Below are 21,639 nucleotides of genomic sequence, written 5' to 3' on the forward strand. Positions count from 1 at the left end.
AAAACAAAGCCTAAAACTAAATAGATAATACATAGTTTAAAACTTCTTGTGAATGTTTATTTAATTTCATGCTCAGAAACTCATTTCACTTTTTCTTAAAACTTTTCAAGAGAAGCTGGGTAACCCAGTGGCCCTTTGCATACTCATAACAGTTGGGAACAGATCTGTAGACTACCAAAGATCCAGCATCTCTGCTTGCAGGTAGTCTATGTGGTCATACTTTTTAACAAGTAAATAAAATAATATCAAAATTAAAATGAGTAGTTAGCGATTGACACCATGAAGTACAGAAAGGTCTAGGCTGCAGAGGAGTTCCTCTAACTGAGATGAAAATAAAAATTGTTTCTTAGAAGCACTTTTTGGCAGAGAGTGGTGGTAAGCCAATAATGATTTGCAGCATGCTCTCTGTAAATATAAGGAAGTACGTGCTCAGAGCCTGAACCATTGGTTCAATAAAGTATTCATTTGCTCCAATTAGAGGTGTTCATGTGAGTCAATAACTAACTGGGATATTTAATAAGGAGCTGTGCAGAGCTGTGCTGAACAGCCTCAGTGAGATGGGCTGTGCTGTGAAGCTCCTCAAAAGCTGCTTTGTGCCACTTGCCAGGGCACAGCATTCTCACCTGATGTGCCTGGTGGCCACACCTGGCCAGATGTGTCCCTCCATGTCTGTAGGGCCCTGAGAAAGGAGGACAGCAAAGTACAAGCTTGTAGGATGAGGAATTCACTCTGCTTCTTGCTATCTACTAAGTTTGAGGGGCCTTTACCTCTGTTGGCCACTTGTGTTTTCAGGATGATGTATGTACCTTACTGCAAGGAAGCAGCTAGACTAACCTCTTCACAGTAACAGTTTGTTTTATTTTGTGTTTGATTTAATTCAGATAGAAGCAACACGTTCACATCTCAGGGGTTTGTAGCATCACTCGGCCTCACCATCTCAGGACGTGGAAACACGGAAGAATGTCAGCTTTCATTAAGAATTTTTACAGCCCTTTCCCTTGCCAAAATAGCCTGAAATTTATAAACCAGAAATAGACTGATTGTAAACCAAACTCCATTGAGTGACCAGGATCATCTTTTGAAGATGCAGTGCTTTTAGACATACATCTGTAAGACAGATGAATGCCTAGATCTAGAAAAGTGAAGCAATTGGATAGACAAAATACTAACACATTCAGGAATAATTACATCCTTAAGTAAATGTTTTAATATAAAGTGGGTGGATAATTTCACTGATCTACGCTGACAAATGCTGTCCTGACTCTGTCTTTGTTGAAGGAAATACCCTACTAATGCTGTTAACCCTGTGTCTGTCTGTAATCAGGACATGGGAGTTCAGGTTTGAGTGCACGCAGCATGCTGCCATTCATCTAGGGGCCACATCCAAAAGCACAGCAAAGCCACAACCTGCAGTGGCTGCAGTGCGGAGAGCCATTTCTGCTAAATGCACTGGATTCTTGGATGCCTCCTGCTCCCAAATTCAATTTTTGGATCTTTGCTGCTGTAGGTACTTTAGCTAGTTATATGAAAGCCAGTGTGCAGACACTTACCTGTGCTGCAGTCATGGCTCCTGATGCACTTTACTGACAGAGGTGTACTGGGGAACCACTGCAAGCCACAGAACAAGGCAGTGCTCTGTTACACCTGCAAGTAGTTCTTGATGGTTTGCTGCACGTTAGCACTTCATTTGAGTGTCTTCACAGGACAGCTGTGGAAACATATAAATGGAAGTTTTAGTCATTAACAGTTTGTTTTGATTTTCTTGTCCATGGGCAGTGGAAACTCAGTTCTTATGGTCAGCAGTGGAGAATAGATAAATAAGTGTTTCAAGATTGCCTGGAGAAGACCTTCTCAAACTGATGTATATAGCTCCATAAAATCACTCCACTGTTAAAATTACACAACCAGGCAGACACACAACCAGGTACAGAATTAAGATAACTTTTTCAAGCAAATGAAAAACAAGCATGCAAACAGAAATTAAGTAATAAAATGAAATTATTAATACTAAGACTAAAATACTAATGAAATATTTGACTAGAAGCACACTCTAGTCCATTTGACATAAATTAAAAATAAAGAATAAAGAAAGTTTGTAGAACTTTCTTTAGTTCTTTCTTTAGAATCAATAAACTGGGACCCATCTGAAAGGTAGCATGTGATTGTTTTTTCTCTTAACAAATAGATGACTTCCGCTGACTTTATTATTCTTGACTGTGATATAATTGTATAGGTCTCACTGACAATCCTGTGAGTAACTTTTATTTAAGGAAAGCTATCTAACAATTAGTTGTTAGATATTGTACTAGATTCCTAAATTACGTCCAGAAAGGAAGAGGCAAAAATAAATGGTTTCACAACCTCATTTTTCTAAGGTATTACATCTGAACATCTGCACAAACATTTGTGGTAAAAGAGTATTCTGGCTAAACTATCCAAATTTTAAAAATTTGTTGCTCTAGCAAAATATGCTATGCAGTGAACTGCCTGACTGTTACCCTGTCAGATCACTTCTGTCAAGAATATTTGTAGCTGAATTGTTGATATTCCTGCCGAAACTGCAAATAGGCCAACTCTGACACTGATTTAGGTACATACATTTTCTTGGAATGAGCTGCAACAAGATGGGTTTTGATATAACTCTGTACTTTCTATACTTAGGAGGATGTGAGAACGCAACAAGTTAAAAAACAGGAGGTTCCCTATAGTAGAATGTTGTGGCTAAATATGCTGCTGCTTTTACTCTAAAACTATTTATATCACATGTAAGTGATGCACACTTCTCATGTAAAAAATACCCCAATAGACATTTTCTTGGGTGCTTTTAAATATTTAATACTCCTAAGCATGTGTATGTGACTTTATTTGCCATTGCAACCCAGCATCTTGATTTTTTAGGTACCTTTTTCTCATTCTATCACCTGAAGAAGCATTAGAAAAACAGTATGCGTGCCAGGTCAGGAGCTGTATCACAGAGGGACCTGCCTATCTGAAACTGAGCCTCAAGTTACTTTTTCACTTAATTTGTTGCCACCAGTGAGTTGAGAGGAGGCCTTTGTCATTTGTCAGTAGTATCTACTTAGTACTAAAAGAAACATATTTTGGATTTGGGCAGACTCTTACATGCTCATTGCCAGGCATACATGATGGGTGAACATTTTCAGAACTGGAGAAAACAAACTGCAGATTGTTCAGTTTGTATGGGAGCCTTTGAAGGGGGTGAGTTGCTCAGTCTAAGCAGCAGCTGTCCCTGTGATACAGCACATTAATTTTTCTGATCCAGTCTGAGGTGCCAAGCCTATAAAAAGATCCCAGGCATGTATTATTACTCCCAGGATCACTACAGCCTCCGAGTCCCAGCTATGCAACTGCACCAGTGACAGAGAGGCAAAGGAACATGCTGATGCATGTTCATCTTATCGCAAGAAGGTTTAGTTATTGACCCTGCTCTTTGTCTCCCATTAGGTATTCAGGGAAAGGAGTGTTTTATTCCTCTTTAATTTTTGTTTTCTGCTGCTTGTTCTCTGAAGCACCAAACCTGTTCAAAATTGGTTTTTGCTTCCTGTCAGAGCTACTAAAAGCAGGTAAATGTCAAGGAGTTTCAAGAAGTCCCTAAGGGCTCTATACCTCTACTGCTTTACACCACTGACAAACCACTGCAGCACTGCTGTCCTGGAATTGTTCCTGACTTACACTCACACAGGGAGAATCAAATTCTGCCTGTTCTGTAGTTCTGAGTGTGACTGATACTTGTATTCTGTCATTGCTGAGAAAAATTAGATACAGAGAAGAGCTTCTTGTCTTTCAGGTTGTAAAGAAGGGATCATTTTTTAAGCAAGTCTTCTTCATTAAGAATTTGAAGATATGTCCCTTCTAAAGATTTATATAGTATAACCATTCATCTATGAAGAACTGTGTAGAACAAATGAACAACAAAAACAAAAATAAATGTTTGATGAAAAGCCTCTGCTAAAAACAAACAAACAAAAAAATCTGGTTGACTTCATTTGTGTCATCAATTTGGAAAAAGCTCATAACCCCTGAGATGAAGAGTGATGTAGAAGAAAAATGTTTGTAATTTTCATTGTTGTAGAATTTCTCTTGATTTGAGAAAATATTTGCAACCAAGAGAGTTTTCTTCCCCCCACCCCCTTCCCACATAAATGTATTGATTACCCTAGTAATATAAAAAGCATGCTTAATTTGCTTATGAGCATTTTTCTTGCTTGCTTAAGCATTCAAGTTCAGTGCGATCAGCAGTTATCTCTCCTGACTGAAATACTGCCCATGTCTGCATTTCCTGTGAGAAATGACCAGTTTCCCCCAAGAGGGCATAGATTGGTTGTGCCTGGATCATAAAAGCCAGCAATTTGAGAAGGGAAAGAAAGGGTAAAGCTAATCCTCTCAGAGTTTAATCAAAGGGATAGTCTTCGCATAAGTAGACCTTTCTGTCAGATACGTCTGAAGCAAGTTGAAGTTAAGCCTTATACCTTGCTTCCGTCTGGGGGGTGTTTGACCTTTGCATTGCTTTTTTGTCCTAAGCAGCATGTTACACTGCTTTGATGTGCTCATCCTACCTGCAGAAAACTATGTAAGTGCAGCTGGTGATCAGAGTGTGTTGAAAGGAAGCTATTCTGGCAAAAACTAGAGAGTAGCAGTACACAAGGGCAGAGCTTGAATAAAAATAGGAATTCATGCAGCTTTCTCTGATACCTTCTCTATAGTCTACTTCGTGCATGACTTATATGTACATTTGTGATCATTTTGCTAGACAGATATGTTTTTCTGTTATAGTATCTGTCTTGTGATGATGGAAGACTGTTCTTTACAGTATACTTGATTTGCATACCTTGCATCATTGTTTTCTCCCAAGAGATTTAGAATGGCTGTTCATACATCTTTTTCTGTGATACAACTAGAAGTTTCTATGGTGAACAGAGAAATCAACTATTCACCTTTTTCCTCCCTGCTTTTAACCAGGTAGACAAGAAAATTGTCCGCACAGAAATTGGAGTGCTTCTTCGCCTTTCACATCCCAACATTGTAAGTTCAGCTATGTTCCAATCCATTCCTTTTTAAAAAAATAAAAAATAAAAATGCCTGTATTCCCAAGAGCTCCACATGGACTACTGTGGTTCACCTATATAGATTTGTGAGTCTTAGATTAAAGCTTTGGTTTCTTCTCATGTGCTCATTAGCAATTCATTATGCAAGACTGTTGAATTACACTTTAAAGTAAATTATTGATGCTCTTACAGAGTTCAGTCAGAAACTGTGCAAAAAGAGCTCTGTAAAGGATAGGAGAAATTTGGCATTTTCAGTCTTTGGGGAGACTTCAGCTTACTCTGAAAGATTTACAGAGAGTTATTGACGAGCACTGAAGAAAGTAGATTCTAAAATTCTTGTATTACATAGAGGTTGCAGAAAGATTTATAGCAACGAGCAACAAAAAGGGGAATGTAAAGAGAATAAAGCCATAAATAAATAAATAAATAAATAAAAAGTATGAGAGTGTGTGTATAATAATGTGCTGAACTGCAAAGTAAATGAGACACCAACTTCAGCTGGTATCATCCTCTGCTTATTGTCTAGAGTCTGTGTTGGCCCCATGATATGCCAAACAAGAAGACAAATACAAAAATGAATCCTTTGTGTTTTTTTTGTTTTTTGTTTTTTTACCAGATAAAACTGAAGGAGATATTTGAGACCCCCACCGAAATCAGTCTTGTTCTGGAATTGGTCACAGGTGGAGAACTATTTGACAGGTAAGTTGTCTGTACAAACCTCACTCTGTACCTCCCTCTGGGAAGTTATAGTCCAGGTTTTTGCTCTGCACATAGTCCATGTGTCGGTAATTACTGGAATTATTTAATCAACATATGATTTATTCACATGAGTAAATATTTGCAAGAACTAATTGCAAAAACATATTTGGAAATGTGATTATCAGGATTTTATTTTGGAAATGTTACATGCCTAGAGAATGGAAGAAACTGTCAGTAAGTTCTGAAGAGCATATGCAGTGCAAGAAAGGTGTTCAGCAGGTGTTTAGTATTAAAGCATGCTGAAACAGACAAAAGGCAGGGAAAACTGGTAAAATCACATTGACAGGTCATCATAAAATGTGGTAGGTGGCAATCAGTCAGCCAGGAGGATCGTGTTATGTCAGATAAAAAGTTGATAAGCAGAATAGCAAAAAAGAAATATTACTTGAGAGTCATTCTATTTATAAAACCTCTCCTTTTGTTAAAATGGTTCTGCAAGACTGCTATTGAGTCTGAAAGTAATTTGTTCATGGTGCTGCACATCCTTGTGGAGTATACGCACATACTTAATGTTAAAAAAATTCTATGATAGTGTTGTGACGATACTCTGCTGTTGTGGATTTGATGTTTGTTGTTGTTGTTTGTTTTGTTGTTGTTTTTGTTGTTTGTTTGTTTGTTTTAGAGCAAGAGAAAATATGAAAAGCACTTTATACTGGTTTGAGTAAATCAGTTAGTTCACTGAAGTTAGATTACAGAAAGTACAGGAAGGTACTGTGCCTTCAAACTCATGCAAGGACAGGCAATTTAATCTTCCTTCTTTGTTATTAAAGTTTAATATTTTAGAGGACTGTTATATAAAGCATGCATTGAAGACACAGTCTGAAGGGTTCTTTGACTGAGAAAACAAAAGCATACTCTTTTGTATACTGTGTTCATAGCTACAGCCTTGAGATGAACTACTTCTGAAATATAATAACAAAAACCAACTCCTCTTGTAATGTCTGTGGTTCAACAGAAGAAAGGTGCATGGTCTCTCAATAGTTAGTCGAAGCAATCAGGACAGATGTGCTACAAGTTAAACAACCAATAAGCACCAAGCTATACAGGACCCTGTGCAAGATGCCTTACCTTTCACATAGCCTTTTGTATGTCTACATGGCTTCAGATTAGGCATTTTTTCAGAAGGTTGGGATACTATACAGGAGTGTTTAATGAGAGTTTGCAAAGGGAAGAACACAACTAGGCCAGTAAAATATTTACTTTCTGAGCATCAACTGTGTGTGATAGAAGAATCATAGAGTCATGGAATAGTTTGGGTTGGAAGGGACCTTCCAGACCATCCAGTTCCAAATCCTCTGCCATGGGCAGGGTCATCTTCCACAAAACTTGGTTGCTCAAAGCCCCATACTGCCCAGCCTTATACACTTCTAGGGATGGGACCCCCACAACTTCTCTGGGCAACCTGTCCTAGTGCCTCACCACCCTCTGGGCTAAATAACCCCAGCTCTCTCTAAGCCTGTCTTCATAGGAGAGGTGCTCCAGCCCTCTGATCATCCTCATGGCCCTCCTCTGGACTTCCTCCAACAGACCCATGCCCTTCTTGTGCTGGGCACCCCAGAGCTGAATCATCTACTCCAGGTGGGCCTCACATGAGCAGAGTAGAGGGGGAGAACTGAAAAGACCACATGTGATCTGGGATGTGGCACTGTGTTACATGACAGAACTAGAATTCAATATTAGGACATTTTCAACATTCTGTCATCTGTACTCAGGATATGATTATGGCATTTGAGTACTCAGGTTGATCTTTCACCAAAATCATATGCTTAGTGGCTTGGTTTACAAGCTGGGTTACAAGTTTACAAGTTTGGTTTGGTTTTACAGTTTGCTTACAAAAAGCTGCCTGGCATTGACTGAAGAGAGATGCTTACTAGAATTGCGGTGCCCCCTTGTGATGCTACAAATGAGAACTAATACTATGGAGCTCTTCTGAGTTAAGCCCCCTCCGTTTCTCCATATATAACAAAACTGGAAACTTTGGCAATGCAGTCTTATCTGGTGTGAGATCGGGAAAAAAAAAATAATAAATTATTTTTAGCTATTAAAAAAGCAATTGAAGTATTACTTTGCTCTTCAAGCTTAGTCCAAAAAAACACCTCTAACAGAAATATGCAGCCACGATGTTCTACTCCAATAACATGAATTAAATGTTAGCTGTCCCTTTCTTCTTTTTCAGCAGGGCTGAAGGGCTAACTCTTGTATTATGAGATACAGTGGCTGTCTTTTGAGCTTCACTGAAAATAAACTTAGCTTTCTGCCCTAGGGCAGAATTCCCCTTTCATGCTTTACCTTTTCAATCTGTATATCTTTATATCAAGTATGAAGGATAACATCCTGAATATTCTGGCATAGCAAGAAGCTCAGTGCACTCCCTCCACTGTGCTTGCATGACTCCTGTCTCAGTCTAAAGCCAAACAGCTCTGGGAAATCTCCTGCTGGACAGTGAGATTGTGTCAGATACGGATGGCAGACTTCACTAAGTCTGAAGAATCTCCCTTGTTTTTGAGACAAGACACTGTACAGAGAGCATGTGGGCAAGCAGGACTGTGATGTGGGCAGGGACCACCCCATGGGTTTGCAAGACCTTACATGCTTGGTGGACAGCTATATGACTTTGTAAACCACCTGCTATACACAGACAGCAAAGTGACTTTTGAACTCTGAAGGAGCTGTCGTTTGGCCTCTTCCAAATTATCTGCTAGCGGATGATAGAACTGGATCAATTACACTGCTGTATCTGCTCTCCTTACTATGAACACATTCATTGGTATTACAGGTACTGCTCATTCTGATAACATGAAGATACTTTTTTTATTAACTGTTTTACTGCTTTCTGCCATCCCATTTGTCCATTCTTCTTTTACACAGTTTTTGAGCTACAGGTGAGCAAATTTGTTCATACACTCTTTCCCCTTATCATGAAGGCGATTTTGAAAATACCCAAGTCAGATTCACTCTCTGGAATTGTATTACTTTTCTTGATGTGCTGCAGGTTTCATGCCACTCTAACACAAACTTCCTTCACCATATTTAGTATTTTCTATCATATAATCCATGTTACTGCTTAAATAACCTGTTATATGATGGTCAATTATGTTACCCCAAAGGCAATAAATTCAAACAAAAATGTCTGTTACACACCTAGCTAGTATAATTGGATCAAGTTGGTTTTGCTTGTATATTTAAAAGGCTGTTTATCAGACTTCATAAGTCACATTGTAGGCCATATTCTGACATGTCATACACAATAAATACAACTGCACACCAAATTGGAAAAGTTTAAATAACAATACTTATTGCTAGTTCACATGATGACTTTCATCACCCCAGTAAGTGAGCAGTAACAACAGTTATGAAGTAAAACAAACCAATGGCCAAAACAGAGAGAACACCAGTAGGTCTAATAGGTGTAAATTAAGTGAGATTCTAGTTCATTCCTAAAGCTGTGTCTCCAGCCCAGTTCTGGCAGACATGCCTTTAAAATTGTTTGGCCTTCCTCTTTCTTTCCTGGGTGTTTGAAACGGCCATGGATTTTTGAAGAACTTTTTAAACTATGGCATTGTAACAGAGTCCTGAAGGACAACTCTGATGCTTCTGAGCATCCCGGCCCTGTTATGTCTAACAGCACATGGCTACGTTTCTTGCACTGCTGCAATACTGATGCCAGTCTTCACTGGTGCTGGGGCATGATCTCACTGAGAAAAACAGAAACCCAGATGTAACCCAGCTATTCAAATGCATGGTACACTGATTGCACTAACATTCGTCCTTGCTTTCTCTGTCTGCAAGACCAGTCTTTAAAGGACCTTTTTTCTACTACATTTGTGGGTAGGAAATTGCAGGGTGAGGAAAAAGTGGAGGGAAAAGATCAGTTTTCATCCCTCTATCATATCACCCTTCTCCCCACATCTTCTTATGAAGTGTGTCACTGAGTTCAGACCATAGACACATTGTTTATAGGAGAAGTTTGAGTGATGGAAAGAAATAATTAAATTGAGTTTTATTATTTTTTTGTATGACATTATATCGTGCATACAGAATAAATGATAAACCCTGTGTGGATACTTTAAAAGGCAGATTTGTAATCAAAAAGCTTTTCTCCATTTCACCTCTTCTCCATTTCAAAGGACAAAGATAATGGCAGAATTGATGGAATTAAGCCTCTAAATACTCTCAGACAGATAGAACTGAATTCAAGCTCAAATAAATTAACTTAAACATTTTAATATAAATTTAAGATGTCCATGGGGGAAAAAAAAAAAGAAAAAAAAAAAAGTTAAATTCAGCATTGATCAGGGAATGTAGAATGACTTGACACCATAAAAACTGATGTCTTTTTCCTAGAAAAGATATTAGATTTGACTGTTTGATAGAACCAAATTGTTCACCAAGCTATTTTTTTAACATACTGATTAATAATCAGTAAGCTTTAGACTGTTGCAAGGTTTGTTTACATATGTACTCAATCCTCTCATTATATTCTGTTAAAACCTTTGATTACTTTCATCACTTTTCTTTATAGTTCTTTCCTTTTAAAATAATGACCTAAGCTTGGTTCAGTTATATTTTTCTCTCGTCTCTTCCTTTTACCCTCCATCCCTTCATCACTCTCCACTTAAATGTAATTGCTGGATACTTTTAACTTTGACTTTCTTTTCTATTGGATGTGTTTCATCAGATTCTTCGTCCCTTTGTTGATCTGGTTTTCCTTCTACCAGTTAGCCTCTTTATTGTGACAGGCAGTAATAGGTCTTGAAGTTCAATGAAGACTGGTATCTGTTTTTTATAAGCTACATTTTCTTGAAGTTGGTCTTTTCCATTCAGATTTTATTGATATGTATTGCCTTTCAGCTGAATCACTGATACATCACATTTACAAATATTAATTTCAGCAAAAGGCTCTACTTTAAATTAAAAGAAAAGAATAGCTTTACTTTAACGTAATTTTGCTCAAAATATGTGCAGATTGATAAGAATAGTTTTTGTTAGCCTATTTCTTTTTTGTGTTTGAAATGATTATGATAATCCATATGTTTTCTTTGTCTGTACTTTGTCATCTTGACCACAGGCTCTTTTGTTTCTTTCTTTGTTTCATTATTAAGTACACCAACCATTGTCTAAAAGTACTGCCTATGGCTGACTACCTCTTGGTTCACTTTTCATTTCAGATTTCTTATAATTTCCTCTGAAACATGGATTTAAACTGATAGTGCCTTCTTTTATGGTAGCATACATAGGAATTACTTTTTCTAAAGAACTTGCCTTTTTAAGAGATACTGAAATGATTGCCTCTTGTGAACAAAATTTCCTGAAGCCTTCTTGTTTCTGCATCTGGAAATTAGAATTGCTAAGGTACATGTAAAAGAATAAGAGAATTTACTGGTCCCAAAAGTATGGGTGTTTTATAAATCAGTGGCAGAGTAGTATCTTTTATTTGTTTCTGCTGCCTGGTCCCATTAAGTGGTGGCAATTTGTCTTCTGAGCATGAGTCACAGCAGTCCTTTGGATTCTATTTTACATAAGGAAGATAGAGCCCCCTCACTTTTGCAGGACTGTGAAAAAAAGAAAAAAAAAAAAAAAAAGTCTGACTGGCTTCACCAAATGTGCCCTATTCTATGAAAAACAGAAGGCAACACACAAATTGGCTCTAGTAAAAGTGCTTATTGATGTCATAATAGCTCATTTAGTGTCTCTTGATTTCGGCTGTAGTAATGATAAAAAACAGTAATTTACAGAATAAAGAGGTGTGTGTTATGGCTCATTTGTAGGCTTTCTAATGTAATTTGATATTTCTTTCCTGTACAGAATTGTAATAATGCCTTTAGATTTGTTTACAGTCAGCACCTTATTCTCCATCACTAGCCAGAATTGCTCTAAGTCAGCCAGTGTCTATTTGACTACAATATTCTCTTCAAGACAAGAAATACAAATCATTTTTGAAATGGTTGTATATAAGATACGACTTATGGTGTGGTCAGTGCTTGCACTTAGATGAAATACCAGGCACCAGAGGACACATAATTACAGTTCTATATATATGGATAAATGACTCAAACAATGATGATGGTGCAATTATAATACTGGCTGGCTTCCTGCCACTCTCTAATTGTGAACTGATGTAACATTAAAGCTTGCCTGGTTCTTAACTCCACCATGGAAGCCTTTTCATTTAAAACATTTTCATTTAAATTCTCCTCTTGCCTTTTGTTGTTATTGCTCAAGAAACAACAGGAATAGCTTTGCAGGGATTATTGCCATGGGTTTGTCCTAGTTTGGATCAAGCTGTATGCCATTAACCCATTCAGAAAAGGGGGCAAGCATTTTTAAGGGAGAAAAAAACAGTGCCTGTGAAGCTCTAAGTTCCTTAAATACCATCAATACTGAGACTCTTTGCAATTCCACCATCACTAGCAAACTTTTTCTGCTATGACCTCATCTCTGTAATGGAATCATAGAATGGTTTGGGTTGGAAGGGACCTTCAAGACCACCCAGATTTAAACCCCCTGCCATGGGCAGGGACACCTCCCACCAGACCAGGTTGTTCAAAGCCCCATCCAGCCTCGCGTTGAACACTTCCAGGGATGGGGCATCCACAGCTGTTCTGGGCAACCTGTGCCACTGCCTCACCACCCTCAGAGTAGAGAACTTCTTACTTACATATAATTGAAACCTTTTAGTTTAAACTCATTACCCCTTGTCTCAATGCACTTCCTGATGAAGCACTCCTCCCCAGCTTTTATAAAAGCCCCTTTTAAGTATGCAAAGTTTTCTATAAGGTCTATCCAGAGGTTTCTGTTTTCTAGGATAAATAAACTCAGTTCTCTCTGTCTTCATAGGGAAGGTGCTCCAGTCCTCTGACCTGGACCATCATGGTCCTCCTCTGGACTTTCTCCAAGATGTTCATGTCCTTCTTGTTCTGAGGGCCCCAGAACAGAACTCAGAGCTCCAGGTGGGGTCTCTCAAGAACAGATTAGAGGAGGAGAATCACCTCCCTCAACCTGCTGGCCACACGTCTTTTGATGCAGACCAGGATACAGTTGGCTTTCTGGGCTGCATGTGCACATTGCTGTTTCATGTTGAGCTTCTCATCAACCAACAACCCACTGCTTCTCAGAGCTGCTCACAATCTGTTCTCTGCCCAGCCTGTATTTTTGCCTAGGATTGCCCTGATAAAGGTGCAGGACTTTGTACTTGGCCATGTTGAACTTCAGTATTTTTTCACAGGCGCACCTCTCAGCCTGTCCACATCCCTCTGGATGGCATCCCTTCCCTCTAGTGTGTTGACTGCACTACAAAGCTTGGTGTGCTGAGGGTGCACAGAGTTTCATTGTCCATGTTACTGACAAAGACGCTAAACAGTGCCAGCCCAATACTTACCCCTCAGGAACACTACTCATCACTGATCTCCAGCTGGACATTGAGCCATTGACCACAACTCTTTGAGTGCAACCATTCAGTCAATTCCTTACCCACCAAGTGGTACATCCATCAAATCCATGTCTCTCTAATCTAGATACAAGGATATCATGGGGGAGTGTCAGATGCTTTGCACAAGTCCAGGTAGAAGATGTCAATTGCTCTTCCCCTATTCACCAATGCTATAACCTATTGTGGAAGGCCACCAGATTTGTCAGGCATGATCTGTCCTTAGTGAAGCCATGTTGGCTGTCACTAATCTCTCCCTTATTTTCCATGTGCCTTTGTATAGTTTCAAGGAGGATCTGTCTCACAGTCTTGCTGGGCACAGAGGTGAGACTGACTGACATGTAGTTCCGTGGGCCTTCATTTTTTCCGTTTTTAAAAATTAGGGTTTTATGTTTCCCCTCTTACAGTCAGTGGGAACTTCACCAGACATCCACCACTTCTAAAATATGGTGGACAGTGGTTTAGCAACTTAATCCACCAGTTTCCTCAGGACCCATGAGGTGTATCTCATAAAGTCCCATGCACCTTCAGGTTCCTTAGCTGGTCTCAAACTTGTTCTTCTCCTACTGTGGGTGCTTCTTCATTCTTCCAGTCTCTACCCTTGCCTTCTGGGGCCTGGGCTATGTGGCTGAAACTCTTGCTGGTGAAGACTGAGGAAAAAAAGAAAAAAAAAGAAAAAGTAGACATATTATGTAGACATGTCCTGAATGCTAGGGAAGATAGAGATATGCCTCTGTTAATTTAAAAAGAAACAGGATCAAGTCCTTGCTGATTTCCTCAGTTATCTACAAAATTAACTTTCAAATTTGTTTGAAATGCAGAGTTCTTAACAGATCTGTATAGGTGACAAGGTTAACTATATACCTACAGACTCTATAGATGTAGACTATAATGTTTACAGGAAGTGTCTGACAGACCCAAGAGCTAACATTGTTTCTCCTGTGCCTTGATTAAAGATCTTTCCTTAAACTATAAAAACAGTTAGGATATGACTGTTTCGTCCATTTTATTTCTCATTGATTTTTCTAATTATTTTATGACAAGAGTACAAAGGGAAGCCATATTTCAGGAAGAAGTACAGTTATCCTAAATGTTCAGGGCACCAAAATTCTTGTCCTAAATGACAAGTTGATCATACAATGAAAACCTGAAAAGTAAATCCTTTTCAGCTAATGTACTTCTCAGTTCAATGTTGAAGCTTAACTGCTGGAGTAAGGAACGTATTACAACATCCATGCACTCTTAAGAGGTGCCAAAACCACTGATGGACTGAAGAAGGTGAACCTTAAATAGTCCTGAACTGATTATACAAATGTTCTTATCATCGTGACATAAAGGGATATATGTACATTTTATGTTATGTATGCCATATTCATCTTCAGAATTTAATGGCCATGTGCTTCAGTCTTTTGGGGAAGGTAACAGTATGCCAGAGGGAGCGGTAGTGCAGTGTGGACAGGACAGCTACAGTGGTGCTTTTTTAACATGGAGGGCTGAAATGAGGTTATTTAGCTGAGCTTGGGCAGTATCTTTCAGCCATTAAAAACTATTAAAAATGTCTTGAACCATCGAAAAGATGATTAAACTGAAATTAAACTCTGAAAGATGAACCTATGTTTTTAAAAATGATGGACTGAACTGTTCTTACTAATTTCAGTGAAGATGGCTGAACAATGGCTCCTTCTGAAGATGTGGCTATACTTTTATATTATCCAGGCTTTTAACGGTTAAATCCTGTTTTAGCTAAGAGGGTGTTTTTTGGGGCTTTTTTTTTTTTTTTTTTTTTTTTTGGTTCTGTGGGTTCTATAGAAATGCTGAGTAGGAAGTAGAAAGAAGTAAAAGTGGGGAAAACAAGCATCAGTACAAATTATAAGAAATATGGAATCTTTCCTTAAATTCTCCTGCATGCTATGCTTTTCAGAAACTACCACTTATTATTACAATGACGGAGGAAAAATAGATTTTCTAAATGATTGTAGTGCTACATTTCATTTCTAAACAAGCTATTGAACAAAAAATGTCTTCTTTGATTGACCTGTAGACAGATCCAAAGCTAATTCTTTATATCCCATTATTATTTTTCAGATTAAGGGCAGACAGTTTGAGTCATTAGTGATGTACAGCTATTCTGTAAGGAATTATGAGAATGCTCATAAAAAAATGGAGAATCAGATAACATAATCAGAGCTGTGGTGTTTATATTTATTACTTTTCAGTGCTGCATTAAGGAAAATACATAAATAGTCAAAGAAAGGCTTACATTTTAACTAAACAAATACATTAAAGCAACAAGGAATTGAAACCACCTAGGTACATGTACAAGCCAATATATCTATGAGTCACTCATTGAGAAGGTGATCTTCATGGAAACCTTTTTTTTTTTTTGCTTTTGAATAAAGTGATGTCATTTTTTTCCCGTTTCTGACTAATTTTCAGTCTTATTTTACTCTGTAGAATTCCAATTTCATTTTAGAATTACCTTTGCATAAGAATTAAGTGAATATATACAGAGAAAAGCTCCATGGCAACTAAAGTATTTTAGATAAATGAACATTGATTATATAAAAGCAAATATTTTAAAATGGGTTAGAACATACTGCCTTTGAAAAAGATCTTGTATTTTTATTGGCTAGTGTCTCATTTATACTGTATGTGATGTAATGGGATGAAGACCACTCACAATGTGTTGTGAAAGTTTACGATAAAACTCAGCCAGAGATAGAATGAAAGTGATCCTGAGAATAGTGTTTATTTTTCTGACATTGTGGTATTTATAAAGAATGATCAAAAAAATATATATATATCAAATATGAACTTAGCATGAAGAAATAAAGAGAAATTATATTGGAAGCTGGTAAGGTAGTATAAAGTAGACATGAGATTTTACTCTTTTGAACAACTAAATGTATTCAGGAGGCCTTTTGCAAGCTGAATTGTATGTTTCTCGATCTATTTAATACTGAAATATATCCAATTCCACTGTGTGGAGAAATATTATTTATAGCAACAATATTAAATGATGGCTAGAAATTGCAAATTTTTGAGTAACTGTTTAGATTGATTCGCATAATAATTAACTTAATTTATCAATCTGAGGTAAGGGAAGCAAGAAACAGACTTTCCATGCTCAGCTTTCAGGCTACACTAGAGGATGTGTAGGGTGGGTTGTGTAGGTAGGAAGGAGGGAATTAAACCTAAGAATAGGAAAACGAGTCAATGTAGAGAGTGGAGGAGGAACAGGTCAGTTTGTTAAAGTGGGTAAGATTTACTTGGTCACAAGGAATCACAGGAACAGTTTTTGTTTAAAAATGCAGAGATGCTCTTTGCATGGGATTGCCCTTCCCGAGAAAAGCAAAACTTTCCCAACAGATTTTTAGTCTTTGGGTGAGGGAGCTGGTGCAGTAACCTTTTCTAGTGTATTTTGTTTCCTCTACTGTATTGCTTCTTCCACATCCTGGCACAAGTTATAGCACCTGCTGCTGTGCAGGGCTTGGAGTGATGCCAGGGCTGCACTGGATGGACAGGGATGGACACCCAGCCCCTCCTCATGCCTGGCCAGGACCTCGATGGAGGGGCAGCAGGCGACTTGGTCCTTCTGTGATAAAATGTTGACTTGCTTGCTTTAGTAGGGGATTGGTTGTTCCCACTTGTTGCCTAAAATGATTGTCATCAATCCCCAGATACATCTACCAGACACGTGTACACGTGTCAACTGCACAATTGTATGTCAATATAATTTTAATACATCTCTAAAAATGGATTCTGAAATGACATGTTGGGATTCCCCACCTCATTGATTTTTAGATCAAATGTGTTTAGTTTAACAGGACTGCATTCCTGCTTTTATTGTTTTCCACATGAGTAATACAGTTTCTGCAGAGCAAGTGTGGCCACATTCTTTTGCAGTGATACCCTATTGATTTCAGTGGCTTCATATGAATGTTGAGTAGCAAGTCATACGGAGAAGGTCCCAACAAGAGTAAAATGCAGTGTATGGTCCTTCCAAAATATACTGCAGGCTGCAGTTGTGTGGTGAACATCTGTAGGACTTTATGCCAATGCTGATATAGACTCTGATGAAGATGTACATAATGAAAACATTGTAAGAAGCAAAGGATGCTTCACACTTCCATAGTAGAGCAACAGTATAGATGTCCAGTGTCTACACTGCAAGCTGCCTGGAAAACTAAAGGATATTGTCAGAAGCCTCACAGTACTCAGAATGAACAGAAACGTTACCAAGGCCAGGTGGGATCTGGCAAGTGATACTGCAAGTTATTAAACATTTCAGTATGCATTCTTAATGACCATGTGGAAGCTGCCAGATTTCATCTGCCTGCTGCATAGACAAGAGTGCTAATCACAGGAGAAAAGTTGCAGCCTTTCCCCGGGCTACCTTTTGGTTTGTGGGGCAGTATGCCACGATGGATGGTTTTGTTCTTTAGCTGAGCACTGGCACCCCTAGCTACCATACAGGAGAGCAGGGGAGATACATTTGGGAAATGCTTCTCCTTATAGCAGGAGTAGGTTTTGTTTCAAATTCATTCATTTGTGCTGGGAAAGGTAAGGTTAAACCAGGTGGCATTTTAGGAGACTTGCAGCTTGATGTCCATCAGTATATACTCTGTTAGATGTGTCTGGCCAGGTACAAGTGTAAACAACTGAATTGGCATATTTCATTAAATCTGTATGTACAGGCATGGATGTGGTTCTACTCAGGTAGGTATGGGAATATAAATTGTCTATAGCATTAGTATGATATTTTTGCTTGCTCTAGAAAGTCATTATTGATGTGAAGTTCTGTCTTGAATTTGCTGAATGTTTGTGCCAGCAAATTTAGTGTTCTTCCAACCCAATTTTTCTTTGACTCTTAAAATGGGACTTCTGTATCCATTCTTTGCCATTCCCTTCTGCCTTCCTCCCAGTTTTTCTCTCAAACACTCTTCTGGCCTACCAGGCTCTTTCATTTGCATATCAAAGACAGGATTTAATTAGTTCCTTACCATTACCATTCTCGTTTTTCTGTCCTCTCAGTGAAGGCTTGTTTTTTTTTTATTTTTTTTTTTCATGTAGGCATTTCTTAAAGATCATTCTGTAAGCTAGGTATAAATAATTGTTTAATTTCCATAATAAAAAAATAAGTCATTCCTGCAGGTTTCCTTCCCTTTATAGAAAAAAGGGCAATGAGTCAGTGTTAAGCTGCCAGCTGAAACTGAAAAATCCTTGTAAAGAAGCTTCACTAGTCTCAGGTAGCAAACTGGCACACCTACCCTTTGTCTTATGTAAACTTATCACAAGGAGGATGCAAAAAATAGATATGCAGATGATACCCCAGCTTTATTAACAGACCTAAACTACAGGAGTCTTCTTTCAGTACTATTCCTTACTGCCTAAGAGATGGTTTCAGTTTTAAAGCAGAATACCCTTAAAAATAAATTTTCATCTGTAGTATGAATAAGTATGTCTTATTTCATTTACTGCTGTTACAGAAGACTAGGCTATCTACTTGCAGGATTATCATTAATTAAGAGTAAGGTTTGTATTCTCAATCTCTCTGGGCTCTAGACTTCTGAAAAATGAGTAAGATAACTGCATGTGACATGAGGTGTAATTGGCTTGCCAGTGCATGTTACTCACATGTAACTTCAGCTGGCGAGCCATGCGCATTGCACAATAATTTTACAGTTGTCTTGAATTTCTCCCCTGAAATATGGGCCCATGCTTCATTACATCCATTTACTGTAAATTGTAAATTCACAGTGTCTTCATCTTCAGCATCTGTGTGCTTCTTCCATTGAGTGTTTAAATGTAAATAATGGAAACAATATCCTATCAATACTGATACATAGTTGTGTGAGGCAAGGAGTTCTGACCTACATGCGCTGGTCAGGGTGCCCGTCCTGAGCATCTCTTTGATCTCCCATGTTTCCAGGAGACAGGCAATTGGTAGCTACATTTTCAGCATTTGCTGGGAATTGACAGGAAGACAGGAGCTTTAATACTTCTGTGATTGTGATGATTGGAGGGAAAAAAAAAAAAAAAAAAAAAAAAAAAAGGCTGCGTGGCTGCATTTAACTTTTTTTTTTTTTTTTTAAATTCTTATCTTTATCTGTTTGAAAAAGAAAGAATAGAGCAAATACTGGACTATAGACCATAAAATCAGAAAATCAGGCATTTGTTAGATGGAGAAAGGTATATTGAACTGTAACTGAATTGTCATATATTTCTCTGATTGTAAACACCTATGTTGGAAAATCTGAGTATTTAAAATCCTGGTGCAACCTTAAAACTATCTGCCTCTGCCTCGACCATGTCCAAGCTGAGATACACAAGGTGGTCTTGCAGTTTTTGGATTGTGTTGACTCCAGCTGTTCCCAGGGGATGCATGCATGACCAGAACTGCAACTAAACCCTGAGAGCTTCCAGCAGCTCAGCTGGTGTGCAACACATCCACAGGCCCCGTGCTTTTTGTTTGCTTGTTTTTTTTTTTTTTTGTTTGTTTGTTTTGTTTTGTTTTGTTTTTTTGTTTGTTTGTTTTTTGTTTGTTTTCCCCTACAGCGCTTTGTGGAATATATTCTAAAAGCTATGGCAATTTGGAAGCAGGGGGTCAAACTAGCACAGCCCCTCTGCTGTAGCTGCAAGGACCTACCAGTAGTGGGACACTCCCACTGCCAAGCCTCAAGAACCTGGTCATAAACAGAAGCAATGTGATCCTAAGTGCAGCAGGGAAGCACAAGCTTTCTGGTTTCATTACCTCATTAACAACTTTGAAATGTTCATAGAATCATAGAATATCCTGAGTTGTTGTTGCTGTCTGCCATGCTTTACTAAAGATTGTAAGCTTAATAAAATTATTATGCTGTGAAAGTCTTTAATACATTAAATCCTGAAAGACAAGGGCAGTGTTTTTAACATGCTTGTTGTGGTATGGTGGGAGGAGCAGGTTAGCACCCAAAACACTGGCAGGGAAGAGGGATGGTGGGATGGGAGTGAAGTCAGTGTTCTCAGAAGTGCTTACAAATGCTGAAGACAGGAAATTGCTGGCTAAACCTAAATACTTTTCATATAGATTAATAAATACTAAATTCAAAAGAAGGAGGAAGCCAAGACACTACAGGGTAACAAAGACCCAGGCAAAAGGGTCACTGGGCTCGGTTCTGTCAGTGTAACCTACCAGACAGGGATAATCCAGAGCGCCTGAGGTAGCAAGGAAGAATTGTGCTTTCAAGTGTAATGTGGCATTTGATTGCATACTTTAAAACTTGTCTAAGAGAAAAGGGTGGGATGAGTAGGGAGAAAGGAGGATACTGTTCTTGGTATAAGCAGAATCCAGTTCTGGACCCTGAGGCAGGAGGTCTTTCCAATAACTCTTGACTTCAGACATTTTAGGCTTGTTCCTCTCCAGAGTCTTGAGGTTCTTTGAGCATTGTATTCTAATGTTAGTTTGTATGCTTGCAGATCACTCGATGAAATACATGACTAGGCAGCACAGGTTCAATTTCTAGACATTATCTATGTTTTCTTGGGCTTCAAAAACTGAATACGGTGAAAAATCAAAACTTCAGGTCAAAGATTTCATCTTTTAGGTCAAATTCTTTGAGGGAGAATTATTCTGGTTCACAAATAATGTGTGTAGTTAAATATGAAGGTAAAAAGACTGTTGGGTTTCTTGCCAAACCATTATTATGGACCATTAATAAGTGTTAGTGGTATGTTCTTCTTTCATTAATCTCTTACATGTCCCTGTGCAAATCTGGTTCTCCTGCTGTTGAAATGAACTGTGCATTCATGTTGTGCTTTATTCCGTAATGTCAGTTTCTATTATTGCAGAACATGTGATGAAAATCCTGAGTCAGCACTCAGGCCCATGTTCTTCCAAAAGCGAAGCATGCAGTTAGCAGGGCAGCCCAGAAAATGGCATTAACCCATACTGCAGGGAGATAACATTATTAAAGAAGAAAGTTAGGGTTTTGTTTGTTTTTATGTAAGTGACTTGATGTAAAAGCAAAGGCAGGGGGCAGAGGAGATTTTTCAGGATGTTCAGACCACATAGTAGTTGAACTCATCAAAAGCTACATGTGGTCAGCATGTTAACAAACACAGTATTGCATGTAATTTGTACAAAATTAATATAGTATACTGGCAGTTTACATTAAGAAAAAAAAATAGTTTAAGTTTTAATGAAACTGCTTTTTTTTTTTCCACAATAGTGTCCTGATTTCCTGCAGATTAGGTACGAAAGACAATTGTTCAGGCTGTGATACTGAGTGGATAATTTAAATTTGGTAGATTTTGACACCAATCCTTTCTTCTATACAGTTCAGATCTGTGTTGACAGGGTATGGTGCTTTTTTTTAAATAAATAAACAAAGGAGGTACAGAGAGAAA

General features: G+C 38.2%; 1 protein-coding gene across 2 annotated transcripts in view; it reads left to right on the forward strand.

Annotated features, from left to right (window-relative positions):
• Positions 1-21,639, forward strand: part of CAMK4 (calcium/calmodulin dependent protein kinase IV) — a 166,758-nt gene that overhangs the window by 83,178 nt on the left and 61,941 nt on the right. For both annotated transcript variants that reach the window (XM_038170524.2, XM_072031201.1), the window contains 2 exons: positions 4,981-5,043; positions 5,683-5,765. In XM_038170524.2, the coding sequence (XP_038026452.2) occupies positions 4,981-5,043; positions 5,683-5,765 (146 nt within the window). The remainder of the gene's footprint in view (positions 1-4,980; positions 5,044-5,682; positions 5,766-21,639) is intronic.

The sequence above is a fragment of the Anas platyrhynchos genome, chromosome Z (genome assembly GCF_047663525.1).
Source record: "Anas platyrhynchos isolate ZD024472 breed Pekin duck chromosome Z, IASCAAS_PekinDuck_T2T, whole genome shotgun sequence".
Classification (NCBI taxonomy): Eukaryota; Metazoa; Chordata; class Aves; order Anseriformes; family Anatidae; genus Anas; species Anas platyrhynchos.